The sequence below is a fragment of the Nerophis lumbriciformis genome, linkage group LG10 (assembly GCF_033978685.3).
Source record: "Nerophis lumbriciformis linkage group LG10, RoL_Nlum_v2.1, whole genome shotgun sequence".
In the NCBI taxonomy this organism is placed as follows: domain Eukaryota; kingdom Metazoa; phylum Chordata; class Actinopteri; order Syngnathiformes; family Syngnathidae; genus Nerophis; species Nerophis lumbriciformis.
In genome coordinates, this window is record NC_084557.2 from 36,765,172 (window position 1) to 36,788,191 (window position 23,020).

The 23,020-nt window shown below is 37.0% G+C and overlaps 2 protein-coding genes across 3 annotated transcripts in view; one reads left to right on the forward strand and one right to left on the reverse strand.

Annotated features, from left to right (window-relative positions):
• The first annotated feature begins 260 nt into the window (after nucleotides 1-260).
• On the forward strand, nucleotides 261-22,010 carry sigirr (single immunoglobulin and toll-interleukin 1 receptor (TIR) domain). Its single transcript, XM_061969669.2, has 10 exons — nucleotides 261-488; nucleotides 2,631-2,912; nucleotides 3,087-3,294; nucleotides 3,354-3,481; nucleotides 6,195-6,335; nucleotides 6,415-6,558; nucleotides 10,357-10,459; nucleotides 10,537-10,690; nucleotides 14,185-14,362; nucleotides 21,097-22,010. The coding sequence occupies exons 1-10, from the start codon at nucleotides 419-421 to the stop codon at nucleotides 21,267-21,269; spliced, it is 1,581 nt and encodes a 526-aa protein (XP_061825653.2). The 5' UTR covers nucleotides 261-418; the 3' UTR covers nucleotides 21,270-22,010.
• The window catches only part of pkp3a (plakophilin 3a), a 34,897-nt gene continuing 33,687 nt past the window's right edge, over nucleotides 21,811-23,020 (reverse strand). For both annotated transcript variants that reach the window (XM_061969668.2, XM_061969667.2), the window contains one exon: nucleotides 21,811-22,698. In XM_061969668.2, coding sequence (XP_061825652.1) covers nucleotides 22,657-22,698 — 42 coding nt within the window. In that variant the 3' untranslated portion in view covers nucleotides 21,811-22,656. The remainder of the gene's footprint in view (nucleotides 22,699-23,020) is intronic.

A 23,020-nucleotide genomic window follows, 5' to 3' on the forward strand; every position in this document is an offset into this window, starting at 1 on the left:
TACTTCTCACAAATTTGAGAACACCCTGAATCGAAGTGCTGTTGGATGAACTCCTGACCAAATGATATGTGCAGATTCTTTCATGATTGACACAGAATGTTTCTCAATGTTTTCTAATGAGTCCACAATTACGTGCAGGGCGTGTTTAGTACAGTAATTAGCTTCTCCATCCCAGCCCAGGTGTCAGTGTACAGTATTGGAAACCAGGTAAAACCTGTGGTTTGGATCACGTGACACCACACAGCCAATAGGAACGAGTACCTTCGGTCCTTCCAGGTGCAGGTGGCCGACGGCTGCGCAGTGGTGCTCCTTACTCAGTCGATACACTTCATATAACCCCAAAGAAGGTTCACTTACATTTATAGGCTGGAATGTAGGTTTTGTATCTCACCTGAATAGGAATTGTGTTGTCGACGACATGGCTGCCGTCGTTGTCGCCTTTATTTTGCTGAGCTCGTCTTTCTGGAGCAACTCTGTTCACGCTGATGGTAAGGATGCAGAAAATCACATTTTGTTTACTTACGTTTACTTCCACAGAAGTGTGGAGTAAATGTTAAAGCTACGGGTCAATACAATATATAATTTATGTCCCTAGTAGTCTTTTAAAAGTCGAATACTTTAAGCGTGAAAAGGTGAACCGGTCAGTGTGCGCGAGGTCAAACTATAGTCTCGTGCTGTTGCCTGGCAACAGTTGGACTAGAGCAGCACTTTGGACCCGCATAAATGGCATTTATTGTGAGAAATGTCCTCAAAGAAACAACAAAAGTTGGTGAAAAACGAAGAAATATCTGAGAAGAATCAGACAGGGCCAGTTATGCAGGTTATTTGTGGGGTTTTGGCCACATGACGATACGCGCATGCGCAACATAGCCTGTCAAACAGGTCCCAAATCAGTGAAACATTAGGCTCCTGTGTGTTGACATGTACTGTTTATGTGACACTTTGATCAAAATAAGGAAATATGTATGTTGCTTATTTGTGTGTTTGGACAAGATGAAATCAATGATTCATTGGGATCTTAAAAGGTGGATCACAATCCTTCTTGGACACTGGTTCCTAAGAGAAATAATCTATCCCAGGGTCCAAATCATCATTAAAACTAGGGTTGTCCGATAATGGCTTTTTGCCGATATCCGATATCCGATATTCCGATATTGTCCAACTCTTTAATTACCGATACCGATATCAACCGATATATACAGTCGTCGAATTAACACATTATTATGCCTAATTTGGACAACCAGGTATAGTGAAGATAAGGTACTTTTAAAAAAATTAATAAAATAAGATAAATAAATTAAAAACATTTTCTTGAATAAAAAAGAAAGTGAAACAATATAAAAACAGTTACATAGAACCTAGTAATTAATGAAAATTTGTTAAATTAACTATTAAAGGTTAGTACTATTAGTGGACCAGCAGCACGCACAATCATGTGTGCTTACAGACTGTACCCCTTGCAGACTGTATTGATATATATTGATATATAATGTAGGAACCAGAATATTAATAACAGAAATAAATAACCCTTTTGTGTGAATGAGTGTAAATGGGGAAGGGAGGTTTTTTGGGTTGGTGCACTAATTGTAAGTGTATCTTGTGTTTTTTATGTTGATTTAATTAAAAAAACAAAAAAAAACAATACCGATAATTTCCGATATTACATTTTAACGCATTTATCTGCCGATAATATCGGCAGGCCGATATTATCGGCCGATAATATCCCTAGGACATCCCTAATTAAAACCTTTATTAACTGGACTGGCAGTTAATGTTTTAAGTAGTGTTTAAAACACAAGTTTACTCATACCAACATATCAAAACAGTATACTAAAAGTTGTGTCGCCCTGTATTTTTTAGCATTGATTGTCAAACAAGTGTAAAAAAAATTCCAGATCCTCATCCTATCCTCATTTGGGTCACGGGGGAGTTGGAGCCTATCCCAGCTGACTTTGGGCGAGAAGTGTTTTTTTTTTTCCTGGTGTGCTGTAAAGAGGATATGATTGATTGATCAATTGATTGACTGAATACTGTGGAATTGCTGTTAACGTAATGTCCCAGTCAATGTCTGTTTGACCTCCAAGTTTTTGTCCAATCTTGAATAATAAATATTTGCTTGAATGATAAAGATAATGCTTCCAAAATATTTTTGGTTAATGAATGAATTACTGGGCAGCACGGTGATACAGGGGTTAGTGCATGTGCCTCACAATACGAAGGTCCTGAGTTCAATCTCGGGCTCGGGGTCTTTCTGTGTGCAGTTTACATGTTCTCCCCGTGACTGCGTGGGTTCCCTTCCAGGTACTCCGGCTTCCTCCCACCTCCAAAGACATGCACCTGGGGATAGGTTGATTGGCAACACTAAATTGGCCCTAGTGTGTGAATGTGAGTGTGAATGTTGTCTGTCTATCTGTGTTGGCTCTGCGATGAGGTGGCGACTTGTCCATGGTGTACCCCGCCGTGCAACTGAACTAGGCTCCAGCACCCCCCGTGACCCCGAAAGGGACAAGCGGTAGAAAAATGGATGGATGGATGGCATTAATTAACATTTGGGGCATTTTAAGGTATTACTGTTTTTGGAACAATGTTTTTGTCTGATATCTAATGTATATAATGAATTTCAATTCAAGCTCAAGCATGTGTTGACGAGGGCCGCTTTGTGGAGCACGTGGTCTACGACGGGCAGCAGGATCCTCCATACCGACTGAACTGCTCTTTGCAGTTGGATCAACATGACCAGGATGACACCCAGCCCCAACTGGCTTGGCTTAAGGACTGTCAGCAGCTGGACACCCAGCAGGGAACTTCCTACCTGCAGTTTGCAAGCATCACTTTGGGAGATGCAGGAAATTACACATGTATGCAACCGGGCAACAGCTCGGCCTCGTTCACTGTGCACCTCGTAGTTAAGGGTAAGGACCAAAATCAGTGTGTCTCAAAATAGAATGGCGCCATTGTTGTAAATGTCTAATGTTTAGGGCTCCCACTACAGGCAGGAATTAAGTATTAGTGCCCTTCAGGGTTGAGAGCTGAAGGGCGACATTGTGCCAAGTGAACACTGATAGCAGCTCTGTGTCTTTCCACAGCCTCCGTCTGCTCCCAAGCTCCAGAATTCAAATCCAATGAAATTCAGAATGAACTCTCGGCAATGATTGGGTCCACTGAGACTCTGAATTGCACTGCCTTGCTTTCTTGGGACCTAACGGACAAGAAATGTGACGCCAAGGTGCAGTGGACAAAGGATGGCCAACCTCTCAACATCAACTCCCTGCTTTTACAAAACACTTCCTCATGGTAATTTGAAATAATTTTGCTATTCAACGTCCTGAAATTCAACAGTGTGTTCATGTTAGGTTTCTTGCTGGGGGTCAGCTGATGGTGAGCAGTGTGCTGGTGGTCAGTCTTCAGGAGTCAGAAGACTTTGGGCTGTATAGCTGCACATTGAGGAACTCTTCCTCTGACTTCCACCTGAAGAATTCAAGTAAAACACCTTTGTATTTCAAAACTGAGTTTGTATTTCCACAACATATTACTACTCAAAACAAACCCGTGCACCACATATTATCTGTATTTGAATTGCATATTTTTAAGGTGCCAGCTGCTTTTCACTAGGATCCATCAATTTAGGAGTCAGTTTTTGTTACAACTAGGGTTGTCAAAATTAATGCGTGAATGCGGATTGATCCATCATCATTTTTAATCTGATTAAATTAATTTTGTAGAATGACTCAAAATCCACAAAACATCTCTAGCAACGGTTTTTGGGCAGTGTGTCAGAGTGGTGTTACTGTCCCACATGTACAAAAGTGCAGTTGATCCGGTAGTGACAGGCTGCAGAATAAAAAACTTAATATGGAAGACGCTAATGGCCCTCCTGATGGAATATTTGAGTACAAAACAAATCATGACAGAACAGTATTATGTTCACTTTGCAGGTAGATGTTTTCTTTTCACCGAAGCACCTCCATCTTTAAAAAGCAAAAAAAACAAAAGGGAGTAACAGGTCCACATTAATGTGAATAAATGTTTGTTTATAAAAACAGACATATTTTTTGTTAACATGACACGTTAAAGGGGAACTGCACTTTTTTTTAAGGGAAGAGGGACGTTCACAGTCATTATGAAAGACAAGAAGACAGCATTCGCTGAGGAAATTAGTTCAGCAATGCTTAAAATGACCAAAATACGGTAAATATTGTACATGTAACTTATTGTTATTAACGTATCTATTACTGCATTACATATATATTCTTGCAGTGTGCATATAAAACGTTGATGGAGGGTTTTAAAGTTGTTTTAGAGGGCTTTGAAGGTTACAACGGTGACTCCCATTAGCCGCATTTTCCAAGCGTTTTTTATCATCTAAAAAAATATTTTAAAAAAAAAAGACAAGAGTGTTCTTGTCTCTCATACTGATTGGGAACAATAGGCAAAAAGAAAAAAGTGCACTGCCTCTTTAAGTACATATTCTCATTATTGACTCTCTTTGCTCATGCAAAATAAAACATCATTAAAATGAATGATATTCAATCGTGATTAATCGACATTAATCCAGAGCTGCCTTGTGGTTGATCAGATTAATATGTGTATTAGTTTGACAGCATTTGTTACAATATTAAAATGTATGTGACGCATACAAACGTGCACAATATGTTGGCATCCAATAAAATAACTGTTTCTTCCTTTCCTCTTTGATAAAGTTTATGACACTGTCATACAGGTGTTAACGTAACAATGTGTTCATTAGGACGGTATAGCTCGGTTGGTAGAGTGGCCGTGCCAGCAACTTGAGGGTTCCAGGTTCGATCCCCGCTTCCGCCATCCTAGTCACTGTCGTTGTGTCCTTGGGCAAGACACTTTACCCACCTGCTCCCAGTGCCACCCACACTGGTTTAAATGTAACTTAGATATTGGGTTTCACTATGTAAAGCGCTTTGAGTCAATAGAGAAAAAGCGCTATATAAATATAATTCACTTCACTTATTAATGTCTGAAGCAGTTTGAAGTGGTGTAGAACTCCACTACATTATTGTGAAATGTGTCTTTAATATATGGATTCATCAGCTCAAAAAGGGGCGACATATTGGAAACCCAACTGGAAACTACAACCTCACTCATAAACATTTTGTTAAATAAATACCTCTCTGACTGGGGCCAGCCAAGATAATGTCAATAATAACTTCATACAGTAACTGTGGGCAGGGGCATAGCACCTAGATCTGGGCCACCATACACTCCTAAAGGGCACCCTACCCCACCCTAAATCCAACGTCACTGCCCCATACACACACACACACACTTGGTATGTTTGCATGCACCAAAAAATTAATTCTTTCATGGGTGTGGTTGAAACCGGCTCTTTAAAATATTTGGTTTTGTTTTGAACAAAGGGTTGCATTTTCTAAAGAGCCAGCATATAAAGTGTCCAGAATATGAATACAAATATATATGCTGTCAATATTCACTTAAATATAATCATAAATCTGTTTAGTGTTCTTTTACTACAGAGTGTAAAGTAGATATTAGCTGATGTGTGTAGTATTATCATCAGTAGATAATATGAATATTAATAATACATCATTGGTATTATGATTGTATTATTAGTGTATCTTCTGGGGGTTAGGTCTCCCCCTGTCTTTAAAACTTAGTTACGCCTCTGTAACTTAAATCAAGAGTCTTTGAACGCACCTCAGTTATGGGCAATGAGATGCAAAAGTGAAACTTGTACAATGATTTTCTCCTATGCTGCTACAAATAGATGTACTATATTTTACCTTTCTTCTATCACTCCATCCATGTTCCAAAATGCTGGTGCTGTGTGTGAATGCTAATAGCTGAGTTCTGATGACGTTATGACATCTTTGAGTAAAGTGTTCCAAGTTAAGTTTGTCATTTCGTATTGTTGATAGGGGGTATGGTGGATATTCTTAATTTGATTCAAGTAATCTTATTTTTACATTAAATGTATATATTGTTTAAATATAAATTACTTATTTAAAGGTAGACAAAAATATTAAAACTTTACAAAAGCCAAGGAGCCACTGTGGTTGGGGCCCCAGTAAAACGTACCAACTTATCCCCCCACTTTAACGCCGCTGACAATAATGTGATGTTGCAAACTTTTTTTTATATAATATTGTATTTGTTTCATTTCTGTATAGTTTTGTGTTTTAAATTCTGTGGTTGTTTGTCAGGCAGCCCCAATCACACTGCTGCGGTCACCGCAGCCTTCGTTCTCCTCATTCTGCTGGCTGTGACTGTTGTCATGTACGTCAAGTGTCACCTGAACATCAAACTGTGGTACCATAACGCTTACGGAGACTACGAGATGAACGGTGAGAGTTCTCGTGACGCAATGAAAAGATTGAGGTGGGGATTTATGCAATAACCTTCTGTGTCATGTGTTTCTGCTAGATGGGAAGTTGTACGATGCTTACATCTCCTACGTTAACAATAACTACGACAGGAAGTTCATCAACTTCATTCTCAAACCTCACCTGGAGAATAAGCATGCACACAAGCTGCACCTCAATGATAACGACATCCTGCCTGGTTCAGGTAAGATAATGTCTTCATCATGTCGTCAAAAATATTGACACTCTCCCATCTTCTCACTTAATGTTTAATGATTTGTTTTTCAATTCTTTATTTAAAATAGGGACAGCACATCTCCCTGAGCATATATGCAATATGTAAATATGTCAGCTTTTAGCCAGAGGCTAATTTCCGCCTGTAGTCCCCAGACTACAATAACGATCACACAAAACAGAAAAAAGTCAGGATCACCACAACAGACTTAGAAACATTCAGGTAATTTAAAGGAGAGAGTTAAAAAAAACAGGTAATTACTTAAAAAATAAAACAATTAAAATAAAATAAAAAGAAGGAATGTATATTTATTGCATTGCACATACAGTAGCATTGCACATAGCCCAAATAAAATGCCATATTGTATTGCACACAGCCTAAATCAATTATCAGGTGTATGGATAGATACTCTCATCTCCTAATTATTCCAAAAGTCAGGACACAAAGTCACGGCTTGGCATCTTTCCACCATTATGGCCCCCGTCTATGGAACTGCTTGCCGGAGGACCTCAGGGCTGCGGAAAACATTCATGTTTTTAGGAGCAGGCTTAAGACCCACCTTTTTGTTTTGGCTTTTACCTAATATTAATTAATTTGATTGAAGTCCTTCGTACTTTACTTTTTATCTTATTAGTTATGCAAGATTGTATTTAGTTCTATTTATTTATTATATATTTACTATATATTCATTTTATCCCTCCCACCTCATGCACCTGGGGATAGGTTGATTGGCAACACTAAATTGGCCCTAGTGTGTGAACGTGAGTGTGAATGTTGTCTGTCTATCTGTGTAGGCCCTGTGATGAGGTGTCGACTTGTCCAGGGTGTACCCCGCCTTCCGCCTGAATGCAGCTGAGATAGGCTCCAGCACCCCCCGCGACCTCAAAAGGGACAAGCGGTAGAAAATGGATGGATGGGATATTCATTTTAGTTTTTTCTTTTTTCTTTATTATTTTTTTATCTTCATATGTCTTACTTGTATTTTATCCTTTATCTCTACTCATGGTTCTTACTATTTTACCGTTTTTATTAATTTTACTTTCCAGCATTCCTCAGAGGGAACCATCTGCTTCAGGGGTTATCGGCCGTGCTATGGGGGTGCTTTGTGTCAGCGTACCGGTGGCCATGGTCTGGTTACCTCCTGGTGCAGATGGCTCCTGTGATGGTGTTTACTCACATGTCTCCTCTGTACTCAGCCATGCAATCATTTGTTCATATAGTTGCATATGTGTGCGTGTGTTTGGTATTTGTGTCCGTGCGTGCGTGCGTGCGTATGTGATAATGTGGGATCTAGGTCATCTGGGTATTGCTTTTAAGTTTGTAAAGCACTTTGCGTTGCATTTCTTTTATGTATGAAAAAAGCGCTTTATAAATAGTTAGATTGATTGATTGATAAGATCAATCAACCATCATTAGATATGTCAGACGTACTGTATATGGCTTTCAATATGTTCCTTGTATGGGAAATCTGGATCAGAGCTGATTTGATTTTACAGCTTCTAACCTTGTATAAATGTAATAATTGGATACCGTTTACCAGTAGATTTGTACCTATGACAGGAGATTTAGCATTTTTTTCTAAATTTTTGTGTGGATTTTCACCCAAATTTAAATGCAATAACTTTGCATTAATGCAGGGGTGTCAAAGCTTTTTACATCGAGCGCTAGATAGAAGAAAAGTTGAGGAATGCGGGGGACGATTTGATACATTTAGTTTGAAGTACATCACGATTCGATTCAATTGCGAACCTTGGGATGAACATTCGATTAAAAATGTATTCTCAATTCAACAATATTATGGTAATACTGTATATTATTTGGTATATAAATTATGATAAAACCTTTTCAAAACAGGTTACAGATTACAAAAGCTACTCTTGGATACTGATGTACAACTTATATGTTGGCCTAAAAAATGCTTTTTTTTAGAAATGCATTTTTAAAATTGTATTTACAAAACTCAGAAGCAACTCCACCCTAATCCCAGCTTTACAAAACGTTGGACAGAAATGACAAAACAATTGAGAAGACAAGCGGTAAGTCGATGATAGATCCCAAAAAACACATACATACACGAGCTGCTGTTAGCCACACTCTCCCCCTCCCCAGCCAACTCTTACGCACGTGCGGTCACAATCCCTTAAAGGCACAGTACACATACACAAATATCACGGATATTACAGTATCAATAGAAATAATAATAGATGTTAATTGTGTTTTATAGGTTGATTGGCAACACTAAATTGGCCCTAGTGTGTGAATGTTGTCTGTCTATCTGTGTTGGCCCTGCGATGAGGTATCCAGGGTGTACTCCGCCTATCGCCCGAATGCAGCTGAGTTAGGCTCCAGCAGCCCCCGCGACCCGAAAGGGACAAACGGTAGAAAATGGATGGATGGATGTTTTTAATCCAAAAATTGATTCTTAAATAAAAAAAAATTATTTCATCTCGAAAGTTATGAATGGATTTAGAATCGGATTGAATAAAAATCTTGATTGATTTTTGAGCACCCCTACATTTTGTACAAAAAAATATTAAAATACTGTACAATGTAGGTCACTCAATATATGCTAGACTATCTGAACAACACATCCACATAAATCAATCAATCAATTACAATGTATTAATACAGCACCTAACACGTGTTTAAAAGGGCTTTCCATACTCACAACATCCTCCCGTGATCATTCTGAACCCATATCGGCAAGGAAAAACTCAAAAGACCCCAGTTGTGAAAAAAGACAAAACCTTGAGGATGGACTGCAGATTTAGGGACCCACCCGGCTGCAATGGATGTTAAACGGGTATAATTATTGAATTAATAGACAGTGTGGGAGTCCAGTCCATCGGTAAGCCAACAGATAGTCATAGAGGGATCCCAGCTTTGTGTTATAGGTAACAGAGCAGATCAGTGTAATACCTTATCCAACCCTCTTGAGATATTTAATCTCTTCATATTATTATTCATAATATAATTCTGCCAACTAAAACCTTTTAAGGGCTTCAGTGTACCAATATACTTAGCATATCTTGCAAATAATGCGTGCACGTTTATCATGACAGAATGCACGGAAATCATCAAAGACCATATACAGTAAGACACACAGATCTTCAGCCATTTTGGTTTTTAGGTCTAATTTTTTAGGGGTATTTGGGCCAGTATCTTTTTTTGTTGTTGTTTTGTAATATTCTAAACCGGGAGCAGCACGGTGAAACAGGGGTTAGTGCATGTGCCTCACAATACGAAGGTCCTGGGTTCGATCCCCGGGCTCGGGGTCTTTCTGTGTGGAGTTTTCATGTTCTCTCCATGACTGCGTGGGTTCCCCCCGGGTAGTCCGGCTTCCTCCCACCTCCAAAGGAATGCTCCTGGGGATAGGTTGATTGGTGACACTAAATTGGCCCTAGTGTGTGAATGTCTTGTCTATCTGTGTTGGCCCTGCGATGAGGTGGCGACTGTTTATCCCGCCTTGCAGCTGAGATAGGCTCCAGCATGGATGAATTCTAAACCGGGATGTGAACTTTATTTTGTCTTTAAATTTGTGAATGTGCCACAAGCCAATAAAAAACAAGCAGTGGGCAGCAAATGGTGCCCGGGCCGCATTTTGCATAACTTCATAACCGGGAATAAAATTATTTAGCAGGGTTTTTTAACACAATGTAGCAAAGCCATGTGTATTAAAACACTGGTAAAGACAGTACAGTAGCAAACGTTGTACTGCTTTAATGATTGATTTATCATATTCAATAACATAACTAAATGTCCTTCCAGAACCCTCTGCTGAACTGTTAATGAACATAAGTCGCTCCCGCCGTCTCATCGTGTTGCTGTCTCACGCGTACCTTGAGCAGGAATGGTGTGCCAACAACTTCAGGTCAGACTTGCAGCAGGCTACAGTGCAGCTAAAATGTCCCACTGATTGTGTGTGTGTGTGTGTGTGTGTGTTCTCAGACAGGGCCTCCTACACCTCTTGGAGCTGTGTAAGCAGCCCATCATCATCCTGATGCTGGAGGGTCAGCTGAAGCACATGAGGCCTCAGATCAAGCAGCTGCTCAGTGAGCACCAACACTGTGTCAGCATCCTCACATGGAGGCACAACTCTGTGGTAAGACTCTCACCACACATGATCAGAACGAGAATGGCAGCACATGTCATGTGTTTGTTTCTCCTGTTTGATGCCACAGTCCAAAACCACGCAGGTTAGGTTAATTACATAAATGTAAATTGTCCATAGTGGGAAGGACTCTTTTGTAAATATGGTTTCTCACAAAAGTGAGTACACCCCTCACATGTCAGTAGTGATGTAGTGCTGTAAATGTAGTTAAGGGTCAGTGCTCAGCTTGTAAAGCAGTATGGATTTACTACCAACTAAAAATGACATGACACATTCTAATGAACATCCATTATTGTCTAAATAACTGGAAACACAAGTGAGTAGCAAGAATATTGGTCACATGAAACAAGAGCCATCCATCCATTTTCTTCAGCTTATCCGAGGTCGGGTTGCGGGGGCAACAGCCTAAACAGAGAAGCCCAGACTTCCCTCTCCCCAGCCACTTCGTCCAGCTCCTCCCGGCAAGGCGTTTCCATGCCAGCCGGGAGACAAAGTTCCCCCAATGTGTCCTGGGTCTTCCCCTTGACCTCCTACCAGTCGAATGTGCCCCAGACCCCTCCACAGGGAGGCGTTCAGGGGGCATCCTGACCAGGTGCCCGAACCACCTCATCTGGCTCCTCTCAATGTAAAGGAGCGGCGGCTTTACTCTGAGTTCTTCCTGAATAACAGAGCTTCTCCCGCCATCTTTAAGGAAAAGCCCCGCCACCCGACAGAGTAAACTAATTTTGGCCGCGCCATGCAGCTAAAAATGACAAACAGCGGACATTGAGAAGCTGCAGATGGTGTGTTTGACGTGTTTCAGTTCATTCTGTCTCTACAAACTATTCGATTGAGCACTACCTCTGGTAGACGGATGTACGTATCACTTGTTGTCAATTGAGATCCCTAGTCCGTCACTTAAAGACGTCTGTGTGCAACATAAACACCATTAACAGTTCCTGTTGTCACATGACAGAGAAGCAGTTGAAAGGAGGCACCTGCATAAACAATGTTATTATATTATTTCATAAAACAACTGTAGTTGTTTGTAGTACATTCTATCTGATTGTTTTATCTAAAAGTTACATGTTTTTAAAAAGGCATGTTACATGTTTAAATTGTGCTGTTTTGGGGGGAGCCAAGCACCAATTCATTTGATTCCAATTTGTATCAATGGGAGACATTTATCTGAGATACGAGTTATGAACTTGGTCATAGAACCAATTGAGCTGGTTAGATGAGGTACTACTGCACTGTACTAGAAATGAGCCGGCCAATCACAGCTCTGCGGTCCACATTGTCATTGACGCAATGTAAAAAATTTTTCTGAGGTGCATGTCACACTGCAAAAACTGAAGTCTAAGTAAGATTAAATATCTCAAATAAGGGTGATATTTGCTTATTTTCTGTCTGATAAGATAATTCTTCTCACTAAGCAGATTTTATGTTAAGAGTGTTTTACTTGTTGTAAGGGTTTTGGTCCTAAATGATCTCAGTAAGATATTACAGCTTGTTGCTGAGATTTTATGACCTATATTGAGTAAAACATGCTTGAAACTAGAATATCAACTGTTGCAAAGCTGTGTCATTAACACTCACAAGTATAAAACTACTTTTTTAAAGTAATAATTTCTAATTTCAAGCATGTAAAAAAAAAAATCATGACTTTGACACAATTGTGTCTCATATTAGAACAGATGACAGCCAAATGGACTTTGCTGTTTTATATTCAATGAAACAATAGAAAATACGTACTCATATAGTAGTGCAGTTGTTATTAGTGAGAATATACTTATTTTAAGGTATTTTTGGGTTCATTGAGGTTAGCTAATTTTACTTGTTTTAAAAAGTCTTGACAAGCCAAATTTTCTTGTTCTATTGGCAGATAATTTTGCTTAGTTCAAATAAAAAAAACCTAATTTTTGTATTTTTTTTTCTTGTTTTTGAACACTGACTTTTTGCAGTGCAACGTCTAGCAGAGGGTTTGGAGGGGGAGCAATGGAGCGACATAAGCAACGGAGGTTGCTGATGCTGTACAGGGGTGTCAAACTCAAATACAGAGTGGGCCAAAATTTAAAACTGAACAAAGCCGCGGGCCAAGGTTGAACAAATTAACCTTTTTGATAGGGACCCAAACAAGTTTTGCATTAAATATTGAACAAGCAAGGCTTATATACCTTTATAGTGACATGCAAAATCGAGTTTCAAATAATAATAATAATAATTAAAAAATATCAATGGCATATCAAATACAATTTAAATAAAAATTGAATGCCTCTTTTCTATTTGCAGCCTTCTGAGGTAAATATCAACATGAACTTTTTCCACAGGCTAATAAATTTGAAAATTAAATAATGAATAAACCAACCATTCAGGACTTTAAACTGCTCAGTTTGCAACACACTGATCTAATCTGATGTGCCCAAGCCAGATACCTGCCATCTTTTCTTGGAAGCTAGTTCATTCATGTCGGGGCTCAGGCTTTGAGCTGAAGCAACCCTTATTATCGAACAAAGGTTTTCATCAGTCATTATATCTCGTATTCCACAGTCTTGGGGGCGTGCCTTACAGGCACTGCTTTTAACGTCCTCTACGAGCTGACGTCACGTCTGCTTTTCATCCCTTCTAACAACATGCCTGCCCAGTCACAAGATATGAGTGGCTCCTGTACGCACACCCACGTAAATGCAAAGCATACTTCATCAACAGCGATACAGTTCACACTGAGAGTGGCCGTATAAGCAACTTTAACATTGTTAGAAATATACGCCACACTGTGAATCCACACCAAACAAGAATGACAAACACATTTTGGGAGAACATCCGCACAGTAACACAACATAAACACAACAGAACAAATACCCAGAATCCCATGCAGCCCTAACTCTTCCGGGACGCTACAATATACACCCCCGCTACCACCAAACCCCCCCCCCCACACCTTGTAGCGTCAGGTTCCAGGTGTTGTGCCGGATAACGTACCCCCGGCGTAGAATGCACCTCCTAATGGGAGCGTTATATCAACTAAAGCCCACATTTAAAGTTTCCACGTGCAAGATTGAATCTATTTGAAAAAGTTATTTAATAAGAAGCCAAAAGTGCAAAAAGAATAATGTTCGTGTTGGAGGAGTTTTGAATGAATGAAATATGAAATCCGTGCTGCAGTCGCTGCTGGGCCACAACATTAGGTACACCTGCAGACTGCAGAAATTTGGGAGTCTCCTGGGAGGTTTGGCAAGTATGATATAATGGGCGGGTATATAATCGGCGGGCCAGCTCTAGTGTTAATTTGATATCGCCTCACGGGCCAAGTGAAATTACACGGCGGGCCAAATATGGCCCGCGGGCCAGAGTTTGACACCCATGCCGTAGCATAATGAAGCCTCGAGTTATTAGCAAGGTTCACGTCTGTGCTATTGTGCTTTGAGAAGATAAAATCAGATGTTTTATAAAACGTGAGGGATGTGCTAATCAAAATGAATCATTGTTGTTATGGCTGTCAACAGACTCCCTCCTCCGTCTTCTGGAAGGAGCTGGCCTTAGCGATGCCTCGGAGGGTGATTTTTCATAATGAGTCTGCAGGAGACCCCCAGACGGTCCTTCAGGATGACAAAGACCCAATGCTGACCCTTGACCCCGACTACCTGGACTGCCGCTCTGACACAGACCCCGCTGGAGACCTGGGTAAGTAGAAGCCTCAAGAAGTCGTCAATCATATGGAAATACATTTCCAAATACTGTTTGCATGTAGAAATTAACACACGTTGAATACGTGTGATAAAAATGTTATCCTCCTTTCAAGGATGTTTGTTTACATAATCTACTTTTTAATTAGCAAAATATTCCTAATGCAAGTACATTTTTAACTTAGATCAAATGCTCCAGATCCAAAAATTGCCATCATTACTAAAAACTAGGGAGATCAAAGTGCTGTTGTATTGCGGTGAACCTGGATTTACAAATATCTCTTTTTGTGAACTTTTTGATTTCCGAACTATTAGAACGAGCCAAATCAGTCTCTTTGTACGAAGCCATCATTCTTTTTTTCGTGTCCCGCTGGCAGCCATTTTGGGCTTGCTTGTATTGAAGAGATTTACGAAACGGGCTTTGTATCACAGTCAAATTTGAGTTGCTTTAAGACCGGACTTTACTGGGAAAAACATGCCAAAGCAGACTTATATCTCAGCGGAGGAGAAAACACGACCTCTCGTTCAGCGGCGTCTCTTCCAAGAGCACACACAAGGCCCCCCCCCTCCCTTCTCCTCCTATGTCTGCTCATTTTCCCAATTCACTTTTTTAAATGTTTTTTTTATTGTAGCAATATGATTGTTAAAGTTAAGGATTTGGGGGGTTTCTGATCAGTGGTTAGGGCACCAATGGGACGTGTGTGTGCGTGTTGGCAGAGCAGCGCAAACAGGACAGTTCAGCGTGTCGTTGTTTTGGTTTGCTAATAAAGAGATAGTGGATCCAACCCCCTTGTTAGGTTTGTTTGGTAAACAGTACGCTGTAGCACTTTATATTGTGTTCACAGTGTACGTCACTAAAATATGGACTTTTGTCGGGACTGGAACCCATTATTCATCTTTACTTGGTTTCTAATGGAGACATTTGTTTACTTGGTTTCTAATGGTGACATTTGTTTACTTGGTTTCTAATGGAGAAATGTGTTTACTTTGTTTCTAATGGAGAAATGTATTTACTTTGTTTCTAATGAAGAAATTAGGTTACTTTGTTTGTAATGGAGAAATGTATGTACCATACTTTGTTTCTAATGGAGAAATGTGCTTACTTTGTTTCTGATGAAGAAATTAGTTTACTTTGTTTCTAAAGGAGGAATTAGGTTACTTTGTTTCTAATGGAGAAATGTATTTACTTTGTTTCTAATGGAGACATTTGTTTACTTTGTTTCTAATGAAGAAATGTGTTTACTTTGATTCTAATGGAGAAATTAGGTTACTTTGTTTCTAATGAAGAAATTTGTTTACTTTGTTTCTAATGGAGAAATTTATTTACTTCGTTTCTAATGGAGAAATTAGGTTACTTTGTTTCTAATGGAGAAATATATTTACTTTGTTTCTAATGGAGAAATGCATTTACCTTGTTTCTAATGAAGAAATTAGGTTACTTTGTTTGTAATGGAGAAATGTATGTACCGTACTTTGTTCTAATGGAGAAATGTGCTTACTTTGTTTCTGATGAAGAAATTAGCTTACTTTGTTTCTAATGGAGAAATTAGGTTACTTTGTTTCTAATGGAGAAATGTATTTACTTTGTTTCTAATGGAGACATTTGTTTACTTTGTTTCTAATGAAGAAATGTGTTTACTTTGTTTCTAATGGAGAAATTAGGTTACTTTGTTTCTAATGGAGAAATTTGTTTACTTTGTTTCTAATGGAGAAATTAGGTTACTTTGTTTCTAATGGAGAAATGTATTTATCAATCAATCAATCAATCAATCTTTATTTATATAGCCCTAAATCACAAGTGTCTCAAAGGGCTGCACAAGCCACAACGACATCCTCGGTACAAAGCCCACCTAAATAAATATATATTTACTTTGTTTCTAATGGAGAAATGCATTTACCTTGTTTCTAATGAAGAAATTAGGTTACTTTGTTTGTAATGGAGAAATTAGGTTGCTTTGTTTCTAATGGATACATGTATTTACTTTGTTTCTAATGGAGAAATGTATTTACTTTGTTTCTAATGGAGACATTTGTTTACTTTGTTTCTAATGAAGAAATGTGTTTGCTTTGATTCTAATGGAGAAATTAGGTTACTTTGTTTCTAATGGAGAAATGTGTTTACTTTGTTTCTAATGGAGAAATGTATTTACTTTGTTTCTAATGGAGAAATTAGGTTACTTTGTTTCTAATGGAGAAATATATTGACTTTGTTTCTAATGGAGAAATGCATTTACTTTGTTTCTGATGAAGAAATTATTTTACTTTGTTTCTAAAGGAGAAATTAGGTTGCTTTGTTTCTAATGGATACATGTATTTACTTTGTTTCTAGTGGAGAAATGTATTTACTTTGTTTCTAATGGAGACATTTGTTTACTTTGTTTCTAATGAAGAAATGTGTTTACTTTGATTCTAATGGAGAAATTAGGTTACTTTGTTTCTAATGGAGAAATTTGTTTACTTTGTTTCTAATGGAGAAATGTATTTACTTTGTTTCTAATGGAGAAATTAGGTTACTTTGTTTCTAATGGAGAAATATATTTACTTTGTTTCTAATGGAGAAATGCATTTACCTTGTTTCTAATGAAGAAATTAGGTTACTTTGTTTGTAATGGAGAAATGTATGTACCGTACTTTGTTCTAGTGGAGAAATGTATTTACTTTGTTTCTAATGGAGACATTTGTTTACTTTGTTTCTAATGAAGAAATGTGTTTACTTTGATTCTAATGGAGAAATTAGGTTACTTTGTTTCTAATGGAGAAATTTGTTTACTTTGTTTCTAATGGAGAAATGTATTTACTTTGTTTCTAATGGAGAAATTAGGTTACTTTGTTTCTAATGGAGAAATATATTTACTTTGTTTCTAATGGAGAAATGCATTTACCTTGTTTCTGATGAAGAAATTAGCTTACTTTGTTTCTAATGGAGAAATTAGGTTACTTTGTTTCTAATGGAGAAATGTATTTACTTTGTTTCTAATGGAGACATTTGTTTACTTTGTTTCTAATGAAGAAATGTGTTTACTTTGTTTCTAATGGAGAAATTAGGTTACTTTGTTTCTAATGGAGAAATTTGTTTACTTTGTTTCTAATGGAGAAATTAGGTTACTTTGTTTCTAATGGAGAAATGTATTTACTTTGTTTCTAATGGAGAAATGCATTTACCTTGTTTCTAATGAAGAAATTAGGTTACTTTGTTTGTAATGGAGAAATGTATGTACCGTACTTTGTTCTAATGGAGAAATGTGCTTACTTTGTTTCTGATGAAGAAATTATTTTACTTTGTTTCTAAAGGAGAAATTAGGTTGCTTTGTTTCTAATGGATACATGTATTTACTTTGTTTCTAATGGAGAAATGTATTTACTTTGTTTCTAATGGAGACATTTGTTTACTTTGTTTCTAATGAAGAAATGTGTTTACTTTGTTTCTAATGGAGAAATTTGTTTACTCTGTTTCGAATGGAGAAATGTATTTACTTTGTTTCTGATGAAGGAATTATTTTACTTTGTTTCTAATGGATAAATGTATTTACTTTGTTTCTAATGGAGAAATGTATTTACTTTGTTTCTGATGAAGGAATTATTTTACTTTGTTTCTGATGAAGGAATTATTTTACTTTGTTTCTAATGGAGAAATGTATTTACTTTGTTTCTAATGGAGAAATTTGTTTACTTTGTTTCTAATGAAGAAATGTGTTTACTTTGTTTCTAATGGATTAATTTGTTTACTTTGTTTCTAATGGAGAAATTAGGTTACTTTGTTTCTAATGAAGAAATGTATTTACTTTGTTTCTAATGGAGAAATGTATTTACTTTTTCTCATGGAGAAATTAGGTTACTTTGTTTCTAATGGAGAAATTTGTTTACTTTGTTTCTAATGGAGAAATGTATGTACTTTGTTTCTAATTGAGAAATATATTTACTTTGTTTCTGATGAAGAAATTATTTTACTATGTTTCTAAAGGAGAAATTATTTTACTTTGTTTCTAATGGAGAAATGTATTTACTTTGTTTCTAATGGAGAAATTTGTTTACTTTGTTTCTAATGAAGAAATGTGTACTTTGTTTCTAATGGATTAATTTGTTTACTTTGTTTCTAATGGAGAAATTAGGTTACTTTGTTTCTAATGAAGAAATGTATTTACTTTGTTTCTAATGGAGAAATGTATTTACTTTTTCTCATGGAGAAATTGGGTTACTTTGTTTCTAATGAAGAAATGTATTTACTTTGTTTCTAATGGACAAATGTATTTACTTTTTCTCATGGAGAAATTAGGTTACTTTGTTTCTAATGGAGAAATTTGTTTACTTTGTTTCTAATGGAGAAATGTATGTACTTTGTTTCTAATTGAGAAATATATTTACTTTGTTTCTGATGAAGAAATTATTTTACTTTGTTTCTAAAGGAGAAATTATTTTACTTTGTTTCTAATGGAGAAATGTATTTACTTTGTTTCTAATGGAGAAATTTGTTTACTTTGTTTCTAATGAAGAAATGTGTTTACTTTGTTTCTAATGGATTAATTTGTTTACTTTGTTTCTAATGGAGAAATTAGGTTACTTTGTTTCTAATGAAGAAATGTATTTACTTTGTTTCTAATGGAGAAATGTATTTACTTTTTCTCATGGAGAAATTAGGTTACTTTGTTTCTAATGAAGAAATGTATTTACTTTGTTTCTAATGGACAAATGTATTTACTTTTTCTCATGGAGAAATTAGGTTACTTTGTTTCTAATGGAGAAATTTGTTTACTTTGTTTCTAATGGAGAAATGTATGTACTTTGTTTCTAATTGAGAAATATATTTACTTTGTTTCTGATGAAGAAATTATTTTACTTTGTTTCTAAAGGAGAAATTATTTTACTTTGTTTCTAATGGAGAAATTTGTTTACTTTGTTTCTAATGAAGAAATGTGTTTACTTTGTTTCTAATGGATTAATTTGTTTACTTTGTTTCTAATTGAGAAATTAGGTTACTTTGTTTCTAATGAAGAAATGTATTTACTTTGTTTCTAATGGACAAATGTATTTACTTTTTCTCATGGAGAAATTAGGTTACTTTGTTTCTAATGGAGAAATTTGTTTACTTTGTTTCTAATGGAGAAATGTATGTACTTTGTTTCTAATTGAGAAATATATTTACTTTGTTTCTGATGAAGAAATTATTTTACTTTGTTTCTAAAGGAGAAATTATTTTACTTTGTTTCTAATGGAGAAATTATTTTACTTTGTTTCTAATGGAGAAATTAGGTTACTTTTGTTTCTAATGGAGAAATGTGTTTACTTTGTTTCTAATGAAGAAATGTATTTACTTTGTTTCTAATGGAGAAATTATGTTACTTTGTTTCTAGTGGAGAAATTTGTTTACTTTGTTTCTAATGAAGAAATTAGGTTACTTTGTTTCTAATGGAGAAATGTGTTTACTTTGTTTCTAATGGAGACATTTGTTTACTTTGATGCATTAAGTTACTTTGTTTCTAATGGATACATTTGTTTACTTTGCTTCACTATACAAACTGTTCTGTTTACAAACCCTGTTCAAGAACCAAGTAAATTGAAGTACCGTACCACTGATTGTACTAATCAATAATAATTATTAAACACAGTACAACACCAAATTCAGCCTCAATATTAGACACATCTGCACATTCTAATGAGATCCAGTGCAAGGACTGTATCCAAAACTCTGCCTTTACGAAGATAATAGTATCGGAATTGTGTTAGATTTGAGCGTTTCTATTGTTAATGAATTGAATCTTATTAGATTATGTCAAGGTCAATGTTTATTTATGAAGCACCTTTAAACAACAGTTCAAGCTGCAGTACAAATGACAAAGATCGAACAAAAAATAGTTTCATAAAATGAAGAAAAACATCTTATAGGTTTAAAAAATATATTTAAAAAAAACCCTAATTAAAGCAACTAAAAACTCAATAAAATATTTAATACATGACTAAAAAAAGAGAAAAAAGTCCAGCTCAGCTTGTTTTTGAAAGCCTGTGCATACAAATGTGTTTTCATGGCTGATTGAAAAGACTCCATAGATGTAGTTTTCACTTGCAGGGTGAGAGTGACACAGTTTAGGGCCGACAACTGCCAATGCTCTGTCACTTCTACTTTTTTCTCATCATGGGGCAATGCAGAAGAAGAGGGAAATGGTCAGTTATTATGTGGAAAGGGTTAGGTCCTGTAAATGTAATTCTACCCAATAGCATTACTTGAAAGTAGCATTGAATTAGTATTACAATCTTCATTAAAATGAGTCTACACCACAGGTTTTAACTCAAGGCCCGGGGGCCACTTCTGGCCCGCCACATCATTCTATGTGGCCCGCAAATGGCTGAAAGGCTTTTATTTATTTCTTTTACTAAATGCATTCGTTCTTTCAATTTTGACAGAAAAATAATGCATATTTGAAACTTTAATATTATCTGATCATACCAATGATATTATAATATATTGTATTGCAAAAGTATTTTTGTGAGATAAAAACAAATAGTTAAATATCTGTTTGTTAGCTTTATTTATGATTTTAAAGCAAATTATACATTTAAAAAAAAATCTAATAATCAAATGCATCTGCATTTCGATTATTCATGATTAAACAGGTTATTACCCGCATGCATAATGTCAATTAATTAAAAAAACGCGGCCCTCTGAAAGCAGCCAATGAAAACGAGTTTGACCCCCCAGGTCTACACTGTAATTCTTTGTTTTGTCTTTTGGGCCTGTAGGTATACGTCTCCCTGTGTACAAAGCAATGACCTCAAAGGCTCCCATTCTGCCAGTCGTTCCTTTCCGAGCGCGGGAACCGAAACCCTCTGATATTGACGTGTCCGACCTGGGGTCACGCAACTATGGAGCTCGCTCAGACTTCTACTGCCTGGTCACTAAGGAGGACATCTGACCCCTGCTTATGAAGAACACTATGGATTTATGGTTGTATGGGTGTTGGTTGAATCAAAATGTCCCTCCTTTTTCACCAAATGATTTATTCATTTCAAAGGTAATATATTGGTGCACTTTTTTGTCAATTTGATGGAGAATGTAACATTTTAGATGTTGTCGATCATTTAGTGTTATGCAGGATGTTGCATAATGGCCAGCAGAGGGCAGACTATTGATGTAAATATTGACAGCTGTTTAAAAAGTCAAATTAAGAGGGTGTAACATGGCTGCAGGCTCCAAGCTCACGGTTGCTTTCTTTTTGACATATACGCCATATTTGACCAGCAGGGGTGCTCACAGATGAAGCAGTAGGGTGAAATGATCTGGGCCCTTGTGGAGTCATTTAGAGCTGCAGTTAAGTGAGAGGCTACATTTGGGTGCAGCAAGGGAAGGGCTGGAATCGTTCCTGTCTGAGCAGGAGAAAGTATGTCAACAGGGAGTGGTCGACTTTTTACCACTTTAGTGTCAGCTTGTTACAGCGAATTCATTCACCTCACACGCCAGATCAGTCTGTTTATTAGATGAGAGGATACAGCAGCGTGTATGTGACACGCGCTAAGCAAGGTTTTCTACAAAGCTGACACAAATATGTCAGATAATTCATGACATTGGAGCAAATTTATCAAAGTGGGAAATGAAATTGTGACGTCTTGGATTATTGACACAAATAAAAACCTTTGTGACTAAACAAACATGAAAACTAGTTAGGACTGCATTCTTTCACCACTGCTGTTCACATTTCTCTCTCTCTCTCTCACACACACACAAACACACACACTATTGACTAGACACAACTTTTTTTTCAAAATTGCCGGCATCATATTGAAAATAACAGTTCACAAAGGACTTAAAAAAAGGAAGAAATAATTGCTTTGAAGGCACACCGATATCCCAACCGTGCTGAAAAACAGCAACATACAAGCAAATCTCAGTGATATATCTTTGGATTACATTCTCTTTTATGCATTGCTAAACAGTGTTATTGTTGCTATAAGATACAGTGTATAAAACATTGTGTTTTTAAAAGGTAGAAGAAAAAGCAATATATACAAAGATGCTGTGTAAGTACCACCTTAGTGTCCATCATAATGTTCATTCACACAGCAGCAACACTGCAATTGCACAAACATTTCCCTGATGACACTAAAAACACTCAAATACAGCACACACACACACATGTGAGTCTGACATGCTCAAGTCCCTTTTCTACTCTCTCGTTTGTTGAGCGTTATCATCACAACCTTTGTGGCAGATAAAAATGAAAAAAAACATTTCGGAATGGCTTAAAAGGGTTTATGAAGACTTCTTCTGTCGGTTGATGGCGGAGTGCAGGACTACTTCTGATTTTAGATGGTCATGTCTGCAAAGTCTGGTCTCGTAAACCCTTTCTGTAATAGGGACATAATAAAGCATCAAAATATGACTAAGTTCCCTCATTAATGACAACAATCAATGTTTGCATACAGTATTTTCAACAACAACGCAGCACAGATGAAGTGTGACTTGGTATGAAGGCATTTGGCGCCCTGTCTGGACTTGCACGTAAGGACCAGAGCTGAAAGCCGCACCCTTGGGTGGGTCAAGTTGTGAGCTGCACAATACAGCAAATACGTGTGCATACAGTGTGTGTTGATGTATGGTTTTGTGCTAGAAGGAACATACTTTTGCCCTCCTAAGGATCACATATGATATACTTGTCACTCATACTCA